Source organism: Cervus elaphus, chromosome 14, assembly GCF_910594005.1.
Source record: "Cervus elaphus chromosome 14, mCerEla1.1, whole genome shotgun sequence".
In the NCBI taxonomy this organism is placed as follows: domain Eukaryota; kingdom Metazoa; phylum Chordata; class Mammalia; order Artiodactyla; family Cervidae; genus Cervus; species Cervus elaphus.
The window spans coordinates 52,835,378-52,856,514 of NC_057828.1; the positions used below are offsets into that span (position 1 = coordinate 52,835,378).

Below are 21,137 nucleotides of genomic sequence, written 5' to 3' on the forward strand. Positions count from 1 at the left end.
CCCCAGACGGCAACACCTAGCCCGCGCGCACTCTGCGCACAGTGCCCCGAACCCAGGCCTCGGTACCGCCCCCTGTCCGGGTCCAGCGTCAAAGAGGGGCTCCCCACCTGCGAGGGGCGGGACGAGCGCGCAGCGCATGCGTAGGGCGCAGGGCGCAGGGCGCGCATGCGCAGGGCGCGGAGCGCGCGTGCGCACTGGCGGCGAGGCGGCATTGCTGCTCGGCGGGCCGGGTGGCCGTAGGGCCGGAGGCGGCCATGGGGCAGGGGGCGGCCGCGGTTCCAGGGGCCGGCTAGTGACGGCGAGCGGCGGCGGGGCGCCGGGACCCGCGGGTGCGGCCTGGCGAGGAGACGGCCCCGCAGGCGCTCGGGGCAGCGAACGGTGAGCCCAGCCCTCTGCCCGGGGTCGTGGGGTCGGGGTCGTGGGGTCAGGGTCGTGGGGGCGGGGCGGGAACGACCCTGCCCACTGACTGGCCACACCCTGCCCCGGACGCCGGCGCTGGTGTCCGGGTGGCCAGACCTCGACCTCCGCGACCGCACTGTGAACGAGGTGGCGGGCCCGGCCCTCACGCGGGGCGGTCAGTTAGGGGTCCAAGTCGCTGTATTCATTCTCGGAAAGCGCCTCTGTGCCCTGAACCCAGCGCCCAGCCGACGACCCCTGAGGCCGGCGACTGGCCCGCCTGAGCCGGGTCCGAGCCCCCGGTCTTTCTGCCTCTGTGTCCGGCGCGCTCTGGTTCTCGTGGGGCCTCTTCACCCGCCGGGGATCGGGCCTGAGCCCAGGCGTACGCACTTCCTGCTGGACGGCGCCCTGGGCTCTGGCCGTGACCTTTGCCCCGTTGCGGGAACTCGAGGAGGAGGACAGGGACCCGCAGGTGCGGCAGGCGGGCTACGGCCCTGGGGCTCGGGTGGCCAGGTGTCCTGGGCCTGCCGTTTAGGTGGGCGTGGGATGGGCCCGAGTCGGATTCGGGGGTGGACGGGCCGGGCTGCTTCGAAGGGAGGCCGGGTTTACCCGCAGGATGACGAGAGGGGTCTGTTCTCTGCGGGGGCTGCGGGCCGCCCCACAGGCGCTGACCGACAGGGCACAGGGCCCAGTCCTGCGGGTGGGGCTGCCGGCTCGTCGTTTGCGATGTCTCCCCGACCCGCGGTCGCACAGCCCCGAGTTCAGTGCGTGGGGCCGGGCAAATGCGTGTGTAGACTGTTGGTGAAAAGAGGAACTGGGTGAAGGTGGCCCGGAGGCGGGCTGTTTTTGCAGGGAGCCAGGTGTGCAAATACCTGCCTCAGTCCAAGCGCGTCCTCTCCCGGGGGAGGGGTCTGCCACCTTGGAGCCCCCCTGGCGTCTCTGATCCTGTTCTTCCGCCCACCAGGCTCTGCCCCTCTGCGGGCTGAGTTCTGTCAGGTCCTGGCCAGCACTGGACATCACCTACCGGCGGGAGAGGGGAGATTTAATAGGTACCTTTTATTGCCTCAGTGTTAAGGAGGGATAAATTTTGGTTTTTCATTCAGTATTTCAGCAGGTGTATGTTGAGAGCTCGCACTGGGCATCATGTTATTATGTTTATATTTGTGTGTGTGACTTTTACTTAGGGGCATCACGGTGTGTCTCCTTTCCTTCTGGGGAAGTTCTTTATCTTGGTTATTATGCTCCAACACTTTTCTGTTAAAACTTCCCAGTGCGGATGTTTTTTGAAAATGAACTGAAATAATTCTAGACTCCCAGAAAGTTGTGAAAAACAATACAGAGGAACTCCTGCACTTACCCCACATCCGTGGCACAGTGATGTGAACCCTGGCACCTCTGTCACACCCCTTACTGGGGTTCACCACTTTCCCGGGGCACAGCTGTGTGTCCGCCACCACAGACTCAGAGCTGGTGTCAGCTAGGGAGCCCACCCCAGGCTCCCCACACTCCCTGGCCACCAGTGATCTGTTCTCCATGCGCTTGTGTTTTGTCATTTCAAGAAAGTTGTGTAAGGGACTTCCCTGGTGGTCCAGTGCTTAGGACTCTGAGCTTCCACTTCACGGGGCCCTGGTGGAGAATTAAGATCTCACATGCTGTGTGGCATGCCCCAAAAAAGAAAGAAAGAAAGGATGAAAAGCAAGTTGTGTAAATGGGAACGTTTATCATGTGACCTGCCTCGCCCTGCAGTCAGCCTGGGGCACCCAGCTGGTTTCGGAGTCCATGTCCACTCCCTCTGATGACCGGGCCCGCTCACCAGTGGGGACGCTTGGACTGTCTGTGGTGTTTGGCTGCTGCAAATAAAAAGCTGCTGTGAATGTTGAGGCGCAGGTTTTTCTGTGAGCATCAGTGTTTCTCTGGGGTAGATGCTCAGGTTCACTTGCTAGACTGTCTGTTTAGTTTTTAGTTTTTATAAGAAGGCGTCAGCCCTTTCCAGAGTGTCTGAACGTGTTCTGGTCCTGGGTGGTGTGTGAGCAGGTGTTTCTCTGCAACCTCTCCAGCGCTGAATTGTTTGGCTGTTCCGGTCAGCGTGCAGTGGCATCTCATTGTGCTTTTAGTTCCTTCTGGCCCATCGCGTGGAGCATCTTTTCACCTGCTTCTTTACCATGGGCACATCTCATCTGTCCGGTCATCTCTTGTCCACTTTCTAGTTGGACTGTTTTTTACTGTTGAATTTTGATAGTTTTGCTGTTTTATAGGTACAGATCTTCTGTTGGATATCTAGTTTGAAAATATTTTCTGTCTATAGCTTGATTTTTTTTTTTTTTTGCTTTCTTAACAGGGTTCCACAGAGCAAGTTTCTAAGAAGCCCAGTTTACCAATTTTTTTAAACTTTATGAAGTGTGCTTTTTGAAAAGTCAGTGTGATGTAATTCTTAAACTGCACGCTGAGAGTCAGTGCGATGTAGTTCTTAAACTGCAATCATGTACAAAAAAGATTCTGTCTAAAAAAAAAAGATTCTAACTTTAGGTCCCCAAAACTTTCTCCTGCGTTTTATTTACTTGTGTATTTATTCATGGCCATGCCATGTGGCTTGCTGGACCTTAGTTCCCTGACCAGAGATCAAGCCTGTGCCCTCAACAGTGAAAGCTCACAGCCCTAACCACTGGACAACCAGGGAATCCTCTCTTCTGTATTTTATTATCAAGGCTTTCTAGTTTATGTGGAGTTAATTTTTGTGTCAGGTGTGAAGGTTAGGCCGAGGTTTACTTTTTTTGCCTGTAGATGTGAATGACTTCAGCACCCTTTGTTGAAAAAATCATCTTTCCTTCCTTGAACTGATTGTGTACATTTGTCAAAAATTAATCAAGTGTGTTTGTGTGGTTGTGTTTATGGGCCCTCTGTTCTCCATTGACTTGTATCTGACCTCCCCCAAGGCCACAGTCTTGACTATTACAGCTAAAGAGAAGGCTTCAGAGTCACTCATCTCCCTTTATCCTTCTTTAAAAAAAAAAAAAAGTCTTAGTATGTTTGCTTTTTCCACATACATTTTAGAATAAACTTGGCCGTATCTGCCAAGAAATCTTGCTGGGATTTGTGTAGAAATTACACTAACCCTGTAGATCAATGTGGGGAAAACTGACATCTCTGCTGCATTGAGTCTTCTGATCCACGATTAAGGGCATCTCTCAGTTACATCTTCTTTGATTTCTTTCATCAGAGTGTTTAAAATACATTCAGCATACAAGTCCTCTGTGTATTTTGTTATATTTCATCCGAGTATTTTTTCAGTGACTGTAGATGATACTGTCTCTAACTTCAGACTCTACCTTCTTTGCCTGTTGCTGTGACTCAGACATGCAGAACTGTGCTGATTAAGGGTGGTCAGAACAGACATCCTTGCCTGGCTCCCAGTCATGTTTTCACCATCAAGTTAATAGCAGGGGTAGCTTTTTTGTAGGTGCTCCTTACCAAGCTGAAGAAGTTACCCTTGATTCCTAATTGCTGAGAATTTTTACCACCGTCAGGTGTTGAATTTTTTCCACTTTCTTGCCCATCAGTTGGTGTATGTGATGGGTTACACTGACTGAGCCAGACTTGCGTTCCTGGGATACGCCCCACGTGGTGTCGATCGATCCTTTTTAAACATTCTGTGTTGTGTCCGTGTTGAGGATGTGTGAAATAATGCATTACGCTGAGAGTCAGTGTGATGTAATTCTTAAACTGCAAGTAGAAGCTGAGACAGCATCCCTGGCATACTTAGCTGCAGAAGAAATGACATCTCAGCACTTGTCCCAGAGTTGGTTGAGAGGCTACTGGTCAATGAGCAGCTCAGAAGGTTCTGCACTGCTTGTTGGTGGAGGTCCCTGGTGGGGATGGGGGCAGCATTTAAAACACTGTTAACAAACATAAATTCATCTCAGCTATTTAGATGAGAATTACTTTGGAGAATGATTTGTTCTTTTGAATGAATATATTGCCCATAATAGCAAACAAAGTATGTAAAAATCCGATGATTATATAATCAGCTATAAGACTTTTGAAAATTTCAGCATCGTAGGATTTAATTACTTCCTTGTCTGTATTTTCCCAGGTTTATAGTAATCTAACTGGATTATAGTAACCTAACTAGTTACTTCTGTGTCTCAATCTTGGGGTGGTAGAATTTTCCACACCTCCTAGGATTACCATATCACCTGCTTCTTCATCCATACCTTCTCAGGATTGTACTGCTCTAATTAGATAGTTATTTCTGTGTTTTCTTGGGATGGTAGAGTTTTCCACACACTCCTAGGATTACCGCATCACCTGCATGCTCAGCTGGCTTTAAGGCAGCCTGGTGGCTCAGACAGTAAAGAATCTGCCTGCAATGCGAAAGACCTGGGTTCAATCCCTGGGTTGGGAAGCTCTCCTGAAGAAGGGAACAGCTACCCACTCCAGTATTCTGGCCTGGAGAATTCCATGGAGGAGCCTGGCAGGCTACAGTCCATGGGGTCGCAAAGAGTCAGACATAACTGAGCAGCTTTCACGTCTCACTTTCCTGGCAAGCAGGTTTCAGCTTCTTGCAGCTGGTGCAGCGCCAGGATAATGGTCCTCACGTTCTGTTTGGCCAGGGTTCTGACATCACTGCCTGTAATCATTGTCTCTTGATCTTACGTGTTACTGGAGCCTGGGATGTGTGCCCTGAGAGAACCTTATTGTCATTCAGGACGGGCTACGTCAAAGGCCTGTTTTCCAGAACATGAGGCGGGAAGGGTCCTCTCTCCTCCCAGGACCCTGAGCCTCTCTGCTGGGTTCTGTCGTCTGTGTCACTGAGGTCATGCCAGAGGCCCAGATACCAGCTCTGCCCTCCTCACTGTGTCACCTAGGGCTTTGGTCTGCTGGACATCCGCACGCAGCTCCTTGCAAGGGCAAGTCAGGCAGTTTGAGTCAAGTGCTTGGACAGGGCCCGGCAGTGTCGGCACTGGTTCTGCTGCTTGCTGGTCTTCCTGGCCTGGAGTGAGTGTTCACACTCCCACACTGTGATCCTGGCCTCCCTGGCCTGCTCTTCCCTGTGGCTGGTCGTCCTAGTCTGGGGTAAGCGTCTACACTCCTACACTGTGACAGCTATTCTTCATGTTATTCTTGTTCAGTGGCTAAGTCATATCTGACTCTGTGACCCCATGGACTGCCGAATGCCAGGTTCTTCTATCCTCCAATATCTTCCGGAGTTTGCTCAGATTCATGTCCACTGAGTTGGTAATGCTATCCAACCATCTCATCCTCTGCAACCCCCTTTTCCAGGTCTCAGAGTGAAGCCACTACCAGGCCTCTTAGTAACAGCTTAAAGCAAGTTTTTTGTTTTTGTTAAAACAATGTTTCTTCTTTAAGTTGTGAATTCAGGGTCCATCACAGCAGTTTTGTGGGGTCCTCCTGGGGATTAAGTGATATACATGAGTGAGGCAGTCAGGGCATGGCCAGCACGAGAAGGCAAGCAGTGAGGTTAGTGATTGCATTTTTATCTTGGGCAGTTTTTACTGAAATGAGGGAAACGTGTACATAGTTTTTGTATTTTAACTGAGCCCAAACCTGCCTTCTTGTACTACTTGCAAATTTGTCCTGTGTCCTTTCAGGCCTCGTGACCCTTCTGTGTAGCCAGACTCGTGAACTCACTCTGCCCCCTCCCCACCCCACCCCACGGCTGGTGGTTTTGTCCTCATCTCCTAGCACTTGGGGCTGCCTCGGGCTCTCCATCCCAGCACCCTAGCACTCTTGCGTTCTCCACTAAGCATTCCAGGATTCCCCCAGACTCTTATCCAGATCCATCCATTTGGCGTGCCCCGGGTTCAGTCCTGAGAGCCTGTCTGGTTCTATGGTTGTCAGTGTTACCGTGTGCAGACAGAGCCCAGCCCCACATGTCCCCAAGCTCTAGGCTTGAACTGTTGGCTGCCAGCACGTCATCTCCCCTTGGCCAGTAGTGATCACGTGAAGTCAGGCCCAAGAGATGCAGAGTTTCTGCAGCGTCCCTCCTCGGGCTACAAGGGAGTCAGACCCCTGTGAAGAGGAACTTGGCAGCAGGTGGTGGTCAGGGTTGCAGAGAAAAGGAACTGGGCGTGGGTAGGAGTGGGAGGTACAGATGTTCTCTTGAGCAGGTGGCATCTGAGCACAGATCCGAGGGACGGTCGTGTCACGGCTGAGGTGTCTCAACAAGTCGTGTGGCCATGCTTTCTTTTTTGTTGGGTAAATGTCTCAGAGTGGAAGGGCTGTAGCAGATGGCAGAACCATGCTTCAGTAGTTGCTCAGTTGTGTCGACTCTTTGCAACCCCATGAATCGCAGCACGCCAGGCCTCCCTGTCCATCACCAACTCCCGGAGTTTACTCAGACTCATGTCCATCGAGTCGGTGATGCCATCCAGCCATCTCATCCTCTGTCATCCCCTTCTCCTCCTGCCCCCAATCCCTCCCAGCATCAGGGTCTTTTCCAATGAGTCAGCTCTTCGCATGAGGTGGCCAAAGTGTTGGGAGTTTCAGCTTCAGCATCAGTCCTTCCAATGAACACCCAGAACTGATCTCCTTTAGGATGGACCATGCTCAATTAACATTTTAAGAAACCACCAAACTGTTTTCCAAACTGGTTGCCTTGTTTTCATTCCACCAGTGCTGTCTGAGTGTTCCATTTCCTCCTCAGGCTCCGCGACACTTGACATGGTCAGTTTTCTTACATTTCAGCCATTCTCCGTAGGTGTGAGATGAAGTCTCCTGTTTTTAATTTGCATTTCTCCAGTGACTAAGGATGTTGAGCATCTTTTCATGTGCTTTTCATGATGCAATCAATGTATCTTTGGGGAAGTTGCCCAAAGTTGCTATCTTTTGCCTGTTTTTTAAGTGAGTTGTTTTCTTACTAAGCTTTAAGAATTCTTTATATATTTTGGAAGCAAGTCCTGTGTCATATATACATTTAGCAGATATTTTTTGTCATCTCATATTTTCATTTTCTAAACACTGTCTTATGAAGGGTACAAGATTTGAATTTTAGTGAAATTCAGTTTGTCAGGTTTTAAACTTTGTACTTTTTTTATCCTATTTAAAAAATCTTTGCCAAATCCATGGCCATGAAGATTTTCTCTACTGCTTTTTTTTGAAAGTTTTATACCTTTTATTCTTACATTTAGGTGTATAATCCATCATGAGCTGACCTTTGCCAACTTGTGAGGAGAACTGAACTTCATAGTGTTAGGTGTGGCTGTGGAATTTACCTGGAATGGTCGGAGGAAAAATTGTCCTCTCCCTATTGACTCTCCTCAGCACCTCCGTTGAGAAGCCCTGACTGTCGTGTGGGTCCTTTGTCTATGTGTATGTCTCTGTGTCAGTACCACACAGTCTGGTTGCAGCAGCTTTATAGCAGGTCATCAGATCAGGTAGCATTTGTCCTCCAGCAGGGCTTTTTTTTTTTTTTTTTTTTTTTGAGCTTTTAAGTTTCCAGTTTCCAGCTAAATTTTAGAATCATCTTGTTACTTCCGATAGAAAAGGCTGGGCTTGAAAGAATTGAGATCTTAACAATATCGTGTTCTCTGGTCTATGAACATGGTATGTCTCTCCACCGACTTGTTTCCTTTCAGTTCTGTCCACGGTGCTTTAAAACTGAGGTAGAGTTGACATACGACCCTCAGTTACATGAAGCCTAGTGATTCAGTATTTGTATGTGTTGTGAAGTGACCACCACAGTCAGTCTGTCACCACGTTTAATCACCAGGCTTTTTTCTCGTGGGAACTTTGAAGACTTCCCCTCTCAGCACCTTTCAGATAAGCACAACAGCATCACTGACCGGAGCCACCACAGTGTGCGCTACACTCCGTGACTGACCGAGTTTACAACTGGAAGTGAGGCTTACTCTCCTTTTTGCCAACTACATCCCTACATGTGTTATATCTTAGTGCTACTGTAAATGGTATATTTAAGCTTCAGTTTCTTTCATTTTTCTTCTTTTTTTGGCCACATCACAAAGCTTGTGGGATCTTAGTTCCCTGACCAGGGATCGAACCTGGGCCCTGGCAGTGAAAACACAGAGCCACCTGGGAACACCCTGTCTCAGGAGCTTTTAATGACTGCTGGAGCCTTTGGTCTGGGTTGGGTGTGGGAGTTAGTATTTCACAAGCTCCTGATGTGATTGTGAAGTGCAGGTGGAGGCAGGGGACTCAGGGACCCTCACCTTTAACCTCGTCGTAGAGGCCCCGGGCTTCTCTGTGGCCCCTGCACTGTCCCTTCTGATGCCAGCACCTGCCTTGTGGTCCCGCCCCATTCCCCTTCCTTGTCCTCAGGGCATCGTGAGCCATGAGGCAGGATGAGCTGCTGGGCCTTTGTGAGCGCGGAGGACAGGCAGGTCCCATGGCCCCAGCAGCAACGCCAGGCCTCTCCTGTTAGCACTTTCCTAAGAAAATGACCTTTTGGCCCAAATTCTCAGAGTCATCCAAACTGGCTTCTTCATGTGGTTTCTGCCCAAGCTCTGCTCTGCTCTTTCTACTTGTCATCGCTCTGGATTCTGCCATATTTCTGTCACTTCTCTTACGCTTGTTTGATTCCTGCTCCGGCTCTCTGACTAGGCCTCCGCTGCTGACTGCTGTTCTCAAGGACCTGGGGGCAGCTCGGTGGGTGTGCGGACCCGGCCTGCACTCCCTCTTTGCTATAACATCACGTGGGTCTGGATGGGCGCGTGGACCAGGCTTGTGCTCCCTCTTAACTGCAGCGTCACATGGGTATGGGTGTGGTTGTGTGCCCTCAGTGGCTTAGGAGGAAGTTGAGATGTTCCCAGGTGGTTGAGGACTGTTGTTTTGCGTCTGCTTCCATCTTTTCCTGCTTTACTGCATGTGGTTGGGAGATGAAGCTCTTGAAAATTGAAGTTTTCTTTGAGGACCAAATAAGTCAGTTTGGGCAAGTGTTTCTTTGGCACTGGAGGAAAGCGTGGCTTTGTTTGCAGGACGAGGGTGCAGTGTTTGCCCATGGTTGGTCTTCAGTCGTGTTCACCCAGACTTTTTTGGGTGAGAGGTACCGCATGACCATTAATTCTCTCATCAAAGTCCCAGCATGTGGCTGCGTGCTAGGCTGCTGGTTGTTTCTTCACTCTTGGACTCCCAGCCCTTCTGGATTCATGGAAAACCACAGGTAGATTCCGGAGTTGTTAAGTGCCTTTGGGACGAAAACAGACTTCCCAGACTGGGTAGGCTGGACTTCAGCCATTTTCCCTGATGAGGGGTATAGGTGTGTGTGTACATTGCTTTATTTTATTAAAACAATAATAATAATATTTATTTTATTAAATCAAGGCATCCTGGGTTTTCGGGCCAAAATCCTCCACATCCATCAATTGCAGAAATGGAACAAGAAAAAGTCAATGGGAACAAGGACCCGAGTGCAGAGGCGTCCTCATACCGCTGTTCCGCGTGCCATGGGGACGAGGACTGGGGCCCGGGCCACCCACTCCGGGGCCGCGCCAAGTCCCGCAGCCTGTCGGCCGCGCCTGTCCTGGCCAGCGCCCGCGAGTTCAGGTACTGGCCTCCTGGGCCTGTGGGGGCGTTCAGGAGGCAGGAGGGGGTTGTGCTGGCTGGCATGGCCTCCCAGAGGGCACTCCCAGCCGACCTCCCCCTGGCTAGTGCCCATCCTCACTGTGGAGGCTGAGGTGTGGGGGTGCTGCCCAGCGTGGCCCCAGGCCCTGGGCACATAGTGGGCAGTGGGGAAGCTGTGCCGGCCTTGGTCATGTGAACGTCACTCAAGTCCAGGGCGAAGCTGTCCTAGCCAGCACTGCCATGGGTGCAGGGCCCAAGGATGATAGAAGCTTCCATGTGGACAGCTGGTCACCCTCCTGTGTCAGAGTCCCAGTGGGCGGGTGGGTGACCTTGGCTGCTGGTTCTGTGGGGTGGGGCATTCCTGCCCTTTCCCTTCAGAGAACGTTGAACTTGGTGCAGTGGCAGTAGGTCAGAGGTGGCTGCTCTCAAAGGTTGACTGTGATGCAGACTTAGAGAAACCTGCTGTGAACAGCATTTCCCCAGAGGCCAGGCCATGGCCCGCGGCCGCTCCTGCACGTTCTTGAGCTGGGGAGTTGGGGGAGCCCTTGACCAGACCGACTCTCCTGGGCTCGGTTGCCCTTCACGAGACAATAGGAAATCTGCCTTGTCCATGTGGGGATTTGGCGTTTGTTGAGCCTTGAGATGGGCAGAGACGAAAGCAAGTTTGCCATCTGTTTGGCTGTCTTTGTGCCAGTATTTTTGGTGCAGAAAGGGACCATGAGGGGACCTCCCTGTGGTCCAGTGGGGAGGTGGCATACATCCCTGGTCAGGGAACTAAAATTGCACAAGTCATGTGGTGTGGCCAAAAATTAACAAAAAATAACCAAAGGGACCACGAAGCCTCTGGAGCTGGCACTCTGTGAGGATGGACACACCTCCGTCCTGTCACTGTGGGGCGTCCACATGGCTCCCAAGGACCGGCGCTGGACCCTGAGGGGAGGACAGGGAAGGCCACTGAGCGGTGTCGTCCCTAGGACGTGTGCTGGCCACGGTGCCCTGTGATTCAGTTGTGGCTGGAAATGCTGAGCCGCTCAAGTGCTGTCTTCTTTGTCGACAGTACAACTCAGAATGGGCGTTTTGTTAGAACCTGGATGGCTGGGGGCTGGTTTCTGAGGTCTTGATTCCCAAGGACAAGCCCAACAACTGGTCCTCAAGTAGACTTGCCTGGACAAGAATTCAGAGCCGCAGGCCCGTGCCCCATGGTACATCCCCTTGTTCTGGGGTGGAGCCCGGGTGCCTGCCCTGGTTTGGGTCATTTGTTGTAAGGAGTTTCTGGGAACCCCCTCTGAGGGCAGTGCCATAGCATGTGACCCTCAGGGCGTCTCTGGGGATCAGGTGAGTGTTCTGGGACCGTTGCTTGGGTGCTGGCAGAGGGCGGTGCTCAGGCTGTTGGAGTGAAGATGGCAGAGAGTCTGAGCTAGTGCCTCGTCCACATGCGTGTCTCTCAGTGACTGAGGGCCCGTCCTGCGTCCTCTCCCACAGGAGGACCCGCTCCCTGCATGGGCCGTGCCCAGTGACCACATTTGGACCAAAGGCCTGCGTGCTACAGAATCCCCAGACCATCATGTGAGTCAGCGGGGGGCTTCACGGGGAGGGGGAGCTATGGGAGGTTCTGATGCTCCAGGGAGCAGGGCATGGGCCTGGCAGCCACGTGGCAATGTCCCCGACTCCCACAGGTGAGAAGGTGGTGGGGCCTGCTCCTTGGGCACAGTGGGACATAGGAGCTTCGACAGGAAAAACTCAAGGAGAAAAAATATCGTATTGCATGCTGATGCATTTGGTGACTCACATATGTTTCTCTTCATTACTATTGAAATGCAGAGATGTCAGTTGGTGTTTTTTGAAAATCTGAGTTGACTTGTTTGAGTCCCGCCTTGTGGGCATGGCTTTTTTTTTTTTTTAAGATAAGCCTGCATTTTAGCAACAGCTGCCACCTGAGAAACTAGTTAAAAACTAAGCAGTTTGGGTTATTTCACAGACACTTAGACCTAGGCTGTCTTCTCCACCCGTCCAGTGCCGCCTCCTAGCGCTGGACACTGCCAAAGAGGAGCTGTTGTTGTCTGTTGTCTCTGTGCAGTCTGTCTTGGGGAGAAGACGCGCAAATGGCTCTGGCCACCAGAGCTTGGTGAGGAAACTGCAGAGTTCCAACCAGCTCTGCTGTCAGGCCTGGCGGTGGGCTGCCTGCTGCATGGACCATCCGTGCCCCCTCCTCGGGGGAGCTGTGGAATGTTGACTTCTGTGGGGGGCAGGCTAAGGGCCACACCCAACACAGCAGCCACATTGGCAGCTGGCCCCCCAAACCCCTCGCCTGGCTGCGCCCTGCTGTGTGCCCGCCCTGTGTGGCCTTCACTGGCTGCCCAGACCCCTCCCTGTGTCCCAGCCCTGCATTGCCGCGCCCGCCTCATCACTCACAGCCTGGCCTCCGTGCACCCTGGTGGCCCTTGGCTATCCAACCATAACTGGCCGTTGCCGCCCTGCCCAGCCCACAGCAGCCCAGGTGTGTGTGCTTTGCCCTCACAGGCCTTGGGTGGGGTCTCAGGGCGGCATCTGAGCTGCTCCCCAAGGTCAGGTGGGGTTGTGGGGTGCTCCAAGCAGAGGAGCAGGTGCCCCAGAAGTGTCGAGGGCTGAGCAAGCAACTTTCTCTGCCCCCTGGTCCTGGCTCAGCCCAGTCAGATAGGCTGAGCACCCTGGTAGGGTGGGATCCCTTCCCCGACTGGTCCCTGCCCCTCCTACAGCCTGGCCAGGGGCAGGGGTTGTGTGCTAACCTGACTTCTCCCCTGACAGTGTAGAGGAGCTGATTACGAGAGTCTTATCTTCTATTTGGTTGTCTCATATCCCACCAATGAGTGCGTGTTTTCTGTTATGTTGAAACATGTGGAATTACCAGCATCTGATGCCTTCGGCTTTTGAAACTGTGGCTCACATGGGTGTCTGGCCATGCTGCCCGGCGCCCAGAGCCTCAGCCTCCCTCTTTGCAGTGACCCAGCAGGAAGTTGAGTAACCAGTTGGCGCCTAAGACTGAGCCAATGGCGATGCAGTGGCTAGGCGTGGCCGACTCACAGGTCTGGAGGGGCTGTGAGCCTCACCTGCCTGCTCAGTGTGGAGGGGGCTTCAACGTCTACCTCAGCAACCAGGCAGACTTCCACCTGCCCTCCTTCTAGGCCCAGGGCCAGGTGGAGTGACGAGAGGCCTGCAAGTGCCCGCCCTCCACGTGTAGGCCCCTCCCATGGGCCAAGCCGGTTCTGCAGCCCAGTGCTGTTGTCTGCAGCTGGACAGGGCCCGTCCTGACTGCCCAGGGCGGCAAAGCTCAGCGGCTAGCTGGTGAGGAGCAGTTGTCTGAGGTCTGGCTCCTTTGCTGTTAGAGGCGATTGGACAAGAGGATGGTGTGAGCAGTAAGATCAAATACAGTTTGTTTAGTTTGAGTTTTCATTTTAGGAAGTTCTGCACTTGTTTTATGCAGCCTTTAGCAAGTCACTTTACTTTATGTTTTGCTTTCAGTTATGAGGAGACAGACAGCGGGGTTATGGTGCCAGTGCACACTTGGGGAGTCTTGGGGGGGCTGGGGTGCATCGCACTCCCTCCATTAGTGAAGCATGACTGAGATGCTGGGCACCCAGCACCACCCTCCGCCAAGCTCCGCATGTGACCCAGGCTGGCAGAGACGCCGGCAGAGGGTCATGAGTGACCCGCTCCTTTGCAGAAACGCCTGGAGAGGGTGAGTGATGGTCAGTCAGTTACAGCCTGCAGCCAGGGACCCACCACCTGTTTAGTGGTTCTCATCATGGTGTGGAAAGTTGCTGGTGGGGCCATCAGGTTCTCAGGGAGGCACCGGCCATAGGGCATGATCTGGAGCAGGTGTCTTGGTTGGGGAACTTGCATCAGAAGGGCCGTTCCCATGGCCTGCAGCCCTCAGGGCTGTTTCCCAACAGGCGGAGGTGCTGCTTGGGGACCCGCCCCCATATGAGGGCTTGGCCTCGGACACCCCTGCCCCTGGGGGAGGACCTGCTGCCCACAGACCGTACCAGGCCCTTACAACACCAGTGACCAAGGTTGGGCGCCACGGGACTCTTGGAACTGTTGTCAGCAGGCAGGCCCAGCTGACTTCTTTTGGTTTTTGTTTTTTAATTTTTTGAGGAGTTTTGGGTTCGCAGCAAAAGTGAGAAGAAGGTGCAGAGCTCCCTGTTGCACTCCTCCTAGCCTCCCCACTGTCATCATCCCCGAAGCCGGTGCATTTGTGACAAACAATGAACTTGTGCTGACGCGTCATCGTCACCAGAGTTTTTTTCACATCAGGGTCGTGGACACGCTTGGTGACATGTCCTCGCCATTGAAATGACACGGCACAGTCTCACTGCTCCAGATCCTGCCACTGGCTTTAAAAGAGGCTTTTACTGTAGAAGTGAAGGTCCACTGAGTTTTACCCATGGAGACGAAGGTCCACTGAGTTTTACCTGTGGAGGCAAAGGTCCTCTGAGTTGCTCACACAGCGGTGTGGACCTGGGTCAGCGGGAAGCCCAAGTCTCTATTGGCTAGTCTGGGTGCACGTGGGACGTCCTCTAAGCAGGTCCCTGTGTGAGCCTTGTCCCGAAGGAACCTCGGGCAGGGGCACAGCTGGGCATGGGGAGGGTCTCTACATTGTGCAGGTACCAGGTACCAGGGGGTCAGCCTGGGGCCCGTGTGAGTGCTCCTCTCCTCTCAAAGGCACATCCAAGACCCTGCCAGCCAGAGGTTGACGTGGAACAAGTCCCCAAAGAGTGTCCTCGTCATCAAGAAGATCCGGGATGCCAGCCTGCTGCAGCCCTTCAAGGAGCTCTGCGCGTACCTGATGGAGGTGAGTGGGGCGGACTCTGGGCTCTCCTCCCATCTGCTCAAGTCAGGAGGCTTCATAAGCCAGGCGCAGGAGCTCAGAAGCGTGTACCTTGAGCACAACAAAGGCACTTTGCCTCCGAGAGACAGAGGAATCGTGCCCCTCTCCCCCACCCCCATCAGAAAAGCCTGAGATGCAGAAGGAGGCTTCTAGAAGACTGGCGCCCTGACCTGTCTTCCTGGCGGGGATGATGCCGCCATGTCCTTCCAGGAGAACAACATGGTTGTGTATGTGGAGAAGAAGGTTCTGGAAGACCCCGCCCTCCTGAGCGATGACCACTTCGGGCCAGTGAAGAGGAAGTTCTGCACCTTCAGAGAAGGCAAGTTGTCCCTGGGTGGCAGGGTGCTGCCCCCAACCCGTGGGACCTCTGGTACCCCTGCCTCGCCCTGTGCCCAGCCTTTGGGGTGCTTGACGTCTCCTGTGTCTTCCAGATTACGATGACATCTCCAATCAGATTGACCTCATCATCTGCCTGGGGGGTGATGGGACCCTGCTGTACGCCTCCTCCCTCTTCCAGGTGAGGCCCCCAGTACCTGAGGCCGTAGGGCTGCAGGCGATAGGACACAGAACTGGGACTGCTGCGGGTGCTGGAAGCTGTGCCAGGCCAGCTGATGATGCATGGGGGCCCAGGGGCTCGGCTGGGAGGAGGGCGACCCCTGGGAGAGCTGGCATGCGGGCCGAGTAAGGGGGCCAAGAGTCAGAAGCAGGTGAGAGCAGCAGCCCCAGGATGACTGGGAGGTGTGGTGGGGGGAGGGACTGTGGAGGCTGCAGATGGCAGGGATCTGCCGGGGAGGGACCTTGCTAGGGTGTGTTAGGAGGTTGGGTGGGCACCCAGAGCGACACCTGGGAGTGGGAGGGAGCCAGTGGGGCAGGAGGGTGGGGTCCAGCAGGGCCTGTGGCAGCAGCGACTGGCAGAGGCCGAGGTTGAAGGTCCTGGGGCGTCCCACCTGCTCAGAGCTCTCGTTCTCCCTTGGGAGCCTCCTCACCAGAAGTGGCTGCAGAGCCACCTGGTGGGACCTGAGTCCCACCCTAGGCTTCCTGCCCCGGCTGCCCATGCTCTTCCCTGGCATCTCTATGGGGGCCCACTGCCCTCCCAAGCCTGCTGGGCATGGCCTCTGTGTGTCAGAGCCCCCATATCCTGCCCTGCCGCGCCTTCCTGTCCTCTGTGGCCAGTGGTCAGTCCCCCTGCCCCCGTTTCTCGTCGGCTCTCCAGCTGTCCTTCTTCTGGCTCCCCGGCGTTTGGCTGACCCTGTGCCCCATGTGTCAGCAGCGCTCCGCTCCCCCCACCCCCAGCTCTCCCAGGGACCGTCCGGGCGCAGGTCCATTTGGGCTGGTGCTCGCGTGCCTTGCGCGTGGACTGGCCAGCGAGTGACCTGCCTCATTGGCTCACAGGGTAGCGTGCCTCCAGTCATGGCATTCCATCTGGGCTCCCTGGGCTTCCTGACCCCCTTCAACTTCGAGAACTTTCAGTCGCAAGTCACTCAGGTGATACAGGGTGAGTTGGAATGTTCCTGAGCCCGAGAGCAGTTCCCATGTGGGATAGTCATCCTGCTTGGTTTGGGAGGTTTTTAATGATGCTGAGAGTAGCGCTGAGTGTTTGGGGCTCAGAGGATTCTGATTCTGAGGGTCAGACGCCTTGTCCTCACAGAGAGGAGCTGAAGCCACCACAGTTCAGCTGCCAGCTGTGTCGGGCGGCAATGGATTGATTTCCACAGGAGCCCAGGGTGTCGACCTCCATTTGTGTGAAGATGGGAGGGGGTCCCTGGTTGGCGGAGCGGGGAGCTCTCCTGTGGCATGACTGTCCCCACTTGCTGACTTCCCTGGGCGTGACCCCTGCTGGCCTCCAGGGAACGCAGCTGTTGTTCTCCGGAGCCGGCTGAAGGTCAGGGTCGTGAAGGAGCCCCGAGGGAAGAAGGTGGCCGTGCCCAATGGCATCAGCGAGAACGGGTTGCTGGCTGCAAGCCTGGACATGGAGGTTGGGAAGCAGGCTGTGCAGTACCAGGTCTGTGGGCCTGCCCCTCCCTCACCCGGTGCCGGCCTTGCCCTCAGGCAGGGGGTGCAGGGCGGGGACTTTGGGCTGGATCTGCTCGGGAGCCCGGGGGCAGCCCCTGTGCTGCCCTGCCTGCTCAGGGTGCTCTGGTCCCGCCCCCAGGTCCTGAACGAGGTGGTGATCGACAGAGGCCCCTCCTCTTACCTGTCCAACGTGGACGTCTACCTGGACGGGCACCTCATCACCACAGTACAGGGTGATGGTAGGTGGGCATCGGGCCTGCCCGGGGGTGGGGCGTGGGGCTGGTGCCCGAGCCTGACCTGCAGCCTGTCCCGCAGGCGTGATCGTCTCCACCCCGACGGGCAGCACGGCGTATGCGGCCGCCGCGGGGGCATCCATGATCCACCCCAACGTGCCCGCCATCATGGTCACGCCCATCTGCCCCCACTCGCTGTCCTTTCGGCCCATTGTGGTGCCCGCGGGGGTTGAGCTGAAGGTCAGAGCCCCCACCCTTGTCTGTTGGAGCCCTTGTGGGGCTGCCTGCCTGCCCTGCTGGGGGCGGGAGGGACTTTGTCCACTCTGGCCTTTCGTCATGTGTCCTGCGCCCCAGAGGGTCTGGTTGGTGGGGCAGGGCGCTCAGCCTGAGTGGGTGGGGACAGTCTTGTGGTGGGAATGGGGTGGGGAGGCCCTCAGGCGATTAACCACTGCTGCCTGGCACACCCTTGGGGCCACATTCTGGTGTCTGACTGGCCTCACTGCCGTTCTACATCCACCTCTTCTTTCCTTGGTCCTAGCTCCCTGCTGCAGGCCACCCTGGGCCAGCACGTCCTTGGTGTGAACCTTGGCGGGCAGGGCTACATCTGCTGGACACAGCTCCAGGCCTCTGTACCCTGTGGCTGGTGTCCACATAGTGCAGTGACTTCATGGCCTGGAGCTGACCGTGGCATGCAGTGGGCACTGTGTTGCCTATGAGTTGCTCCTGGCCGGTGCTGTGCCCCAGGGTGGGGTCCGTGGTACTTAGCTGTGCTCAGAATGCATCTGACCCTCAGAATCAGAGTCCTCTGAGCCCCCCACTCATGTGCTGCTTGACCCTTCAGATCATGCTGTCACCAGAGGCAAGGAACACTGCATGGGTGTCTTTCGATGGACGAAAGAGACAGGAGATCCGCCACGGAGACAGGTATGTGGACTGTGGGATGCAGCGGCCGAGGCAGGTGGGCCTAGGGTGGCTTTAAGTTGTGGACCTCTGCCTGGGTGATGGCACCCTGCCAGCTGCACCTGCTCCTCGTCTTCCCACCACCTTGCCCTGGGAGTCCCCTTCATGGACCTGGGTGGAGTGAGGGGGTCCACGGCTCTGTCCTGGGGAGCACAACAGCACCACTGAGCCCCTAGCCTGGCTGTCCTCAGGGCCAGACTGGAAAATGGCCAGGTGCCCATGACACCAGAGGACATGGGGCCAGGCCACACAGCAGGTGGTGCAAGCAGAGCTGAGGTGGTCCACCTGCCAGGCTGTCGAGGGTCCTGCTCAGTGGGCAGCGAGGGAGCTCAGTTCCATGAGGGGGCTCAGTTCCAGGAGGGGCCACGTTCATCTCCTTTCTGCTGCAGCATTAGCATCACGACCTCTTGCTACCCCCTTCCCTCCATCTGTGTCCGCGACCCTGTGAGCGACTGGTTCGAGAGCCTGGCGCAGTGTCTGCACTGGAATGTGCGGAAGAAGCAGGCCCACTTCCCGGAGGACGAGGAGGATGCGGACGAGGAGGGCGGGGAGGAGCGGGCGGGGAGCTAGGCTGGTGGCCTGTCTGTGCTCTGTGAATGTCACGGGCCCCGCGCCGCTTGTCTCTGACCAGAGGAAGGGCCTGCAGTCTGCCTTGTGTCGACCAGATCAGTTGTTTTTAACGTTTTAAATCTGACTTTTCTGCATTTCTAAACAAGCCAGTGAGCAGGCCACACAAGCTCTGAAGTCAGCCCAGGCACACCCACTAGGCAAACAGTCAGAGCCCAGTCCAGTCGGGGATGGCCGAGCCGGGTGGTTATGGCTGAGCCAGGTGGTGGGCTCCTTGTGATTCCTTGTCAGGAAACTTCCACGAATCAGTCTATTGAAATTGAGAGGGGATCAGAATGAACCGGTCTGTCCTACAGTCTTGAAAATAAACGTCTCACGGCCAAAAATCTCCCTTCAGCTTCACAACGTCCCTGAAAGCCACTGGGGGGAGTTTGTGCTGAGAGCCGCTCCCCAGCTCGGCATTCATCTTGAATCTGCCGGGCCTCCTGCCTCGGTCCCCAGGCCTGGTCTCCCTGCTTCTGGTGATGCCGCGGCAGGCAGGGCCCGGACCACACACATTCCTCGGGAAGCAGGGGCGTGCCTCCCCACCCTGGAAGGTGTTTTCAATCCTGTGTCTACTTTTTAGAGATTCTTTTAAACTTTTCTGAGAGTGCTTACGTACAGATTTTTTTGTACACACTGTGAGATTTCTGCGGGAGGGCTTGTGCTGTGAAGTGGGACCATTCTGTGCTGCCCAAGTGGCCATCTAGAGAGCTGGGTGGCTCTGCTCAGAGGGTTTGGCGCTTGGTGGGCCGGGGAGGCACTGCTGCTGCTCTGGCTTCTCCCCAGGGGCCTGGCTTCAAGTGCATGTCTGTCATTCCAGCCCCTATGCCTCTATTGCTGGCTGACCAGCTGCCTGGGGCTGGGCCCACATGGAGTCTGGTGGGGGCTGTGGTCAGTGGGCCTCTGGTTACTGGTGCCTAATGGGCGTCCTGGTTTTGAGTAATTCATTTCTTTCTGAGCTGCATTTTCACCTGTGAAATTGGCCAGAAAGAATGGAGGGCCTGTACTTTCTCAAACTCACTTCTGGAGGGCTGGGGGCCGGGAGGTTGAGCTCTGCCTGTCTGGAACATGATGGTCTGATAGGAGGGCATCTGGGGTCTCTAGGGCTGGCCCTGCAGCCTGAGCACTGTGGCCACGGTTCACATATCTGTTGGGTGCTGTCCACCCGAGTGGCTGTCTGGACAGCTCAGCCAGTGCTGGGGATGGAGGTGGGCTCCTACCCTCTGCCCATGAGCTCCAGCACAGAGAGTGGCCCACCAGGCCTCCCACAGGCTGAGGGGGTGACACCCCCAGCTTTAGGTCTAGAAGAGTGGTCAGAGCGCAGGTCACACATTCAGACAACAGAGCAGGTGCAGACCAAGTCCTGCAGAATGATGGGGAATGACCTAGGAAACTTTGGGTTTTTGAAGTAAATTCTTAATGTTTCATATTGTTAATATCTTGAAATTTGTTAAATGTTGAAAGCCTTATTACTATTTTCAGATTCTTTCAATAAACAGACTTGTTTAAAAATTGGGGTTTAGCGACAACTTTATTTGGTTCTTTGTAACCAACACCAAAACACGGAGTCGGTGGGCAGGCCTGGGGAGTCCAGATGCACTGAGGCTACCCCTGGCACACCTGTAGGGTGTGGGGGGGTCACACTCCAGCAGCACCCCACCTGTCACATCCTGGGGACAGGCTTCCAGGCCTGTCCTGCAGGAGGAGCCCAAGCTCTGGGCCAAGGGTGCCCCACGGAGGCCAGTGGGAGCATGGTCCCCTCTCTGGTTCTGGGCCTCCCCGTCTCGGGCCTGGGGCCAGGCTTTGCCAAGAGCCTGAGCAGGTACTTTGGACGCAGACACAGCCTTGTGGGCTGGAGCCTGGGAGCTGGGACAAGCACCCTGTGGGCACTGCTGTGAGGCCAGCACAGGACAGGCGCAGTGGGTGCCCCAGCTGTGGAGCAGCCCAGGGCCTTCCTGTCGGGGTCAGAGGCATGTGTGTGTGGTTGCCTCCCCGGCTCCCTTCGCATCCAGGCGCATGTGGGAGTATGACCCCATCTTGCCCAGGAGTCTCAGTGGCTGTGAGACCTCTGCTATCTCCTCTGCAGTGGGGCTCCGTGGCCAGCATGTCTGCCAGGAAGCCAGTGTGTCTGCAGGCAGTGGGGCAGGCGTGCTGTCGGAGCCCGAGTTTCTGTGGACTTAGCTGAGCATGCGTGGACCCCAGGCTGGGCTCTGCTGCTCCACGAGCAGAGAGTCTACCTGAGGGCAGGAGTCAGCCCACTGGCCGGGGTCTCTGGACCGCAGGTGCAGGCTCTGTGGGCACAGGCACCACCTGCAGGGTCACCGTTCTTGCCAAAGGCTGTTGATCTCTGAACCTTGACCTTCCAGGCTTTGCAGAGCACATGGAAGGGGGCGGCGAGCTGGAGGCACAGAGGCCGCAGGACGGGAGGGCATTTCTGTGGGCTCAGGCCTTTGGTCCCGCAGACATCCCAATTGTCAGGGTGGTGGCCTTTCCTGGCCTGTTTGACCTCCTCCCAGGCCTCA

The 21,137-nt window shown here is 55.4% G+C and overlaps 1 protein-coding gene across 4 annotated transcripts; it reads left to right on the forward strand.

Moving 5' to 3' along the window:
• The first annotated feature begins 159 nt into the window (after positions 1-159).
• Positions 160-20,127, forward strand: NADK (NAD kinase). Of its 4 annotated transcripts, none has more exons than XM_043923512.1 (12): positions 186-378; positions 9,694-9,915; positions 11,416-11,499; positions 14,635-14,764; positions 15,011-15,119; positions 15,232-15,317; positions 16,193-16,295; positions 16,648-16,802; positions 16,953-17,052; positions 17,129-17,286; positions 17,888-17,970; positions 18,396-20,127. In XM_043923512.1, exons 2-12 carry the CDS (start codon positions 9,743-9,745, stop codon positions 18,574-18,576), a joined length of 1,362 nt encoding a protein of 453 aa, XP_043779447.1. In that variant the 5' UTR covers positions 186-378; positions 9,694-9,742; the 3' UTR covers positions 18,577-20,127. The 4 variants fall into 4 exon arrangements, with proteins under 4 accessions (XP_043779450.1, XP_043779447.1, XP_043779448.1 ...); XM_043923513.1 differs by lacking the exon at positions 186-378 and adding an exon at positions 569-868; XM_043923515.1 differs by lacking the exon at positions 9,694-9,915 and having other exon boundaries at positions 160-378.
• The last annotated feature ends 1,010 nt before the right edge of the window (positions 20,128-21,137 follow it).

Excerpts from the sequence above, each read along its gene's own strand:
- NADK (XM_043923512.1), top strand. The coding sequence starts at position 9,743 with ATGGAACAAGAAAAAGTCAATGGGAACAAGGACCCGAGTGCAGAGGCG. Across the intron at positions 15,318-16,192 it reads ACGCCTCCTCCCTCTTCCAG|GGTAGCGTGCCTCCAGTCAT; the intron begins GTGAGGCCCCCA and ends ATTGGCTCACAG. Across the intron at positions 17,971-18,395 it reads GAGATCCGCCACGGAGACAG|CATTAGCATCACGACCTCTT; the intron begins GTATGTGGACTG and ends TTTCTGCTGCAG.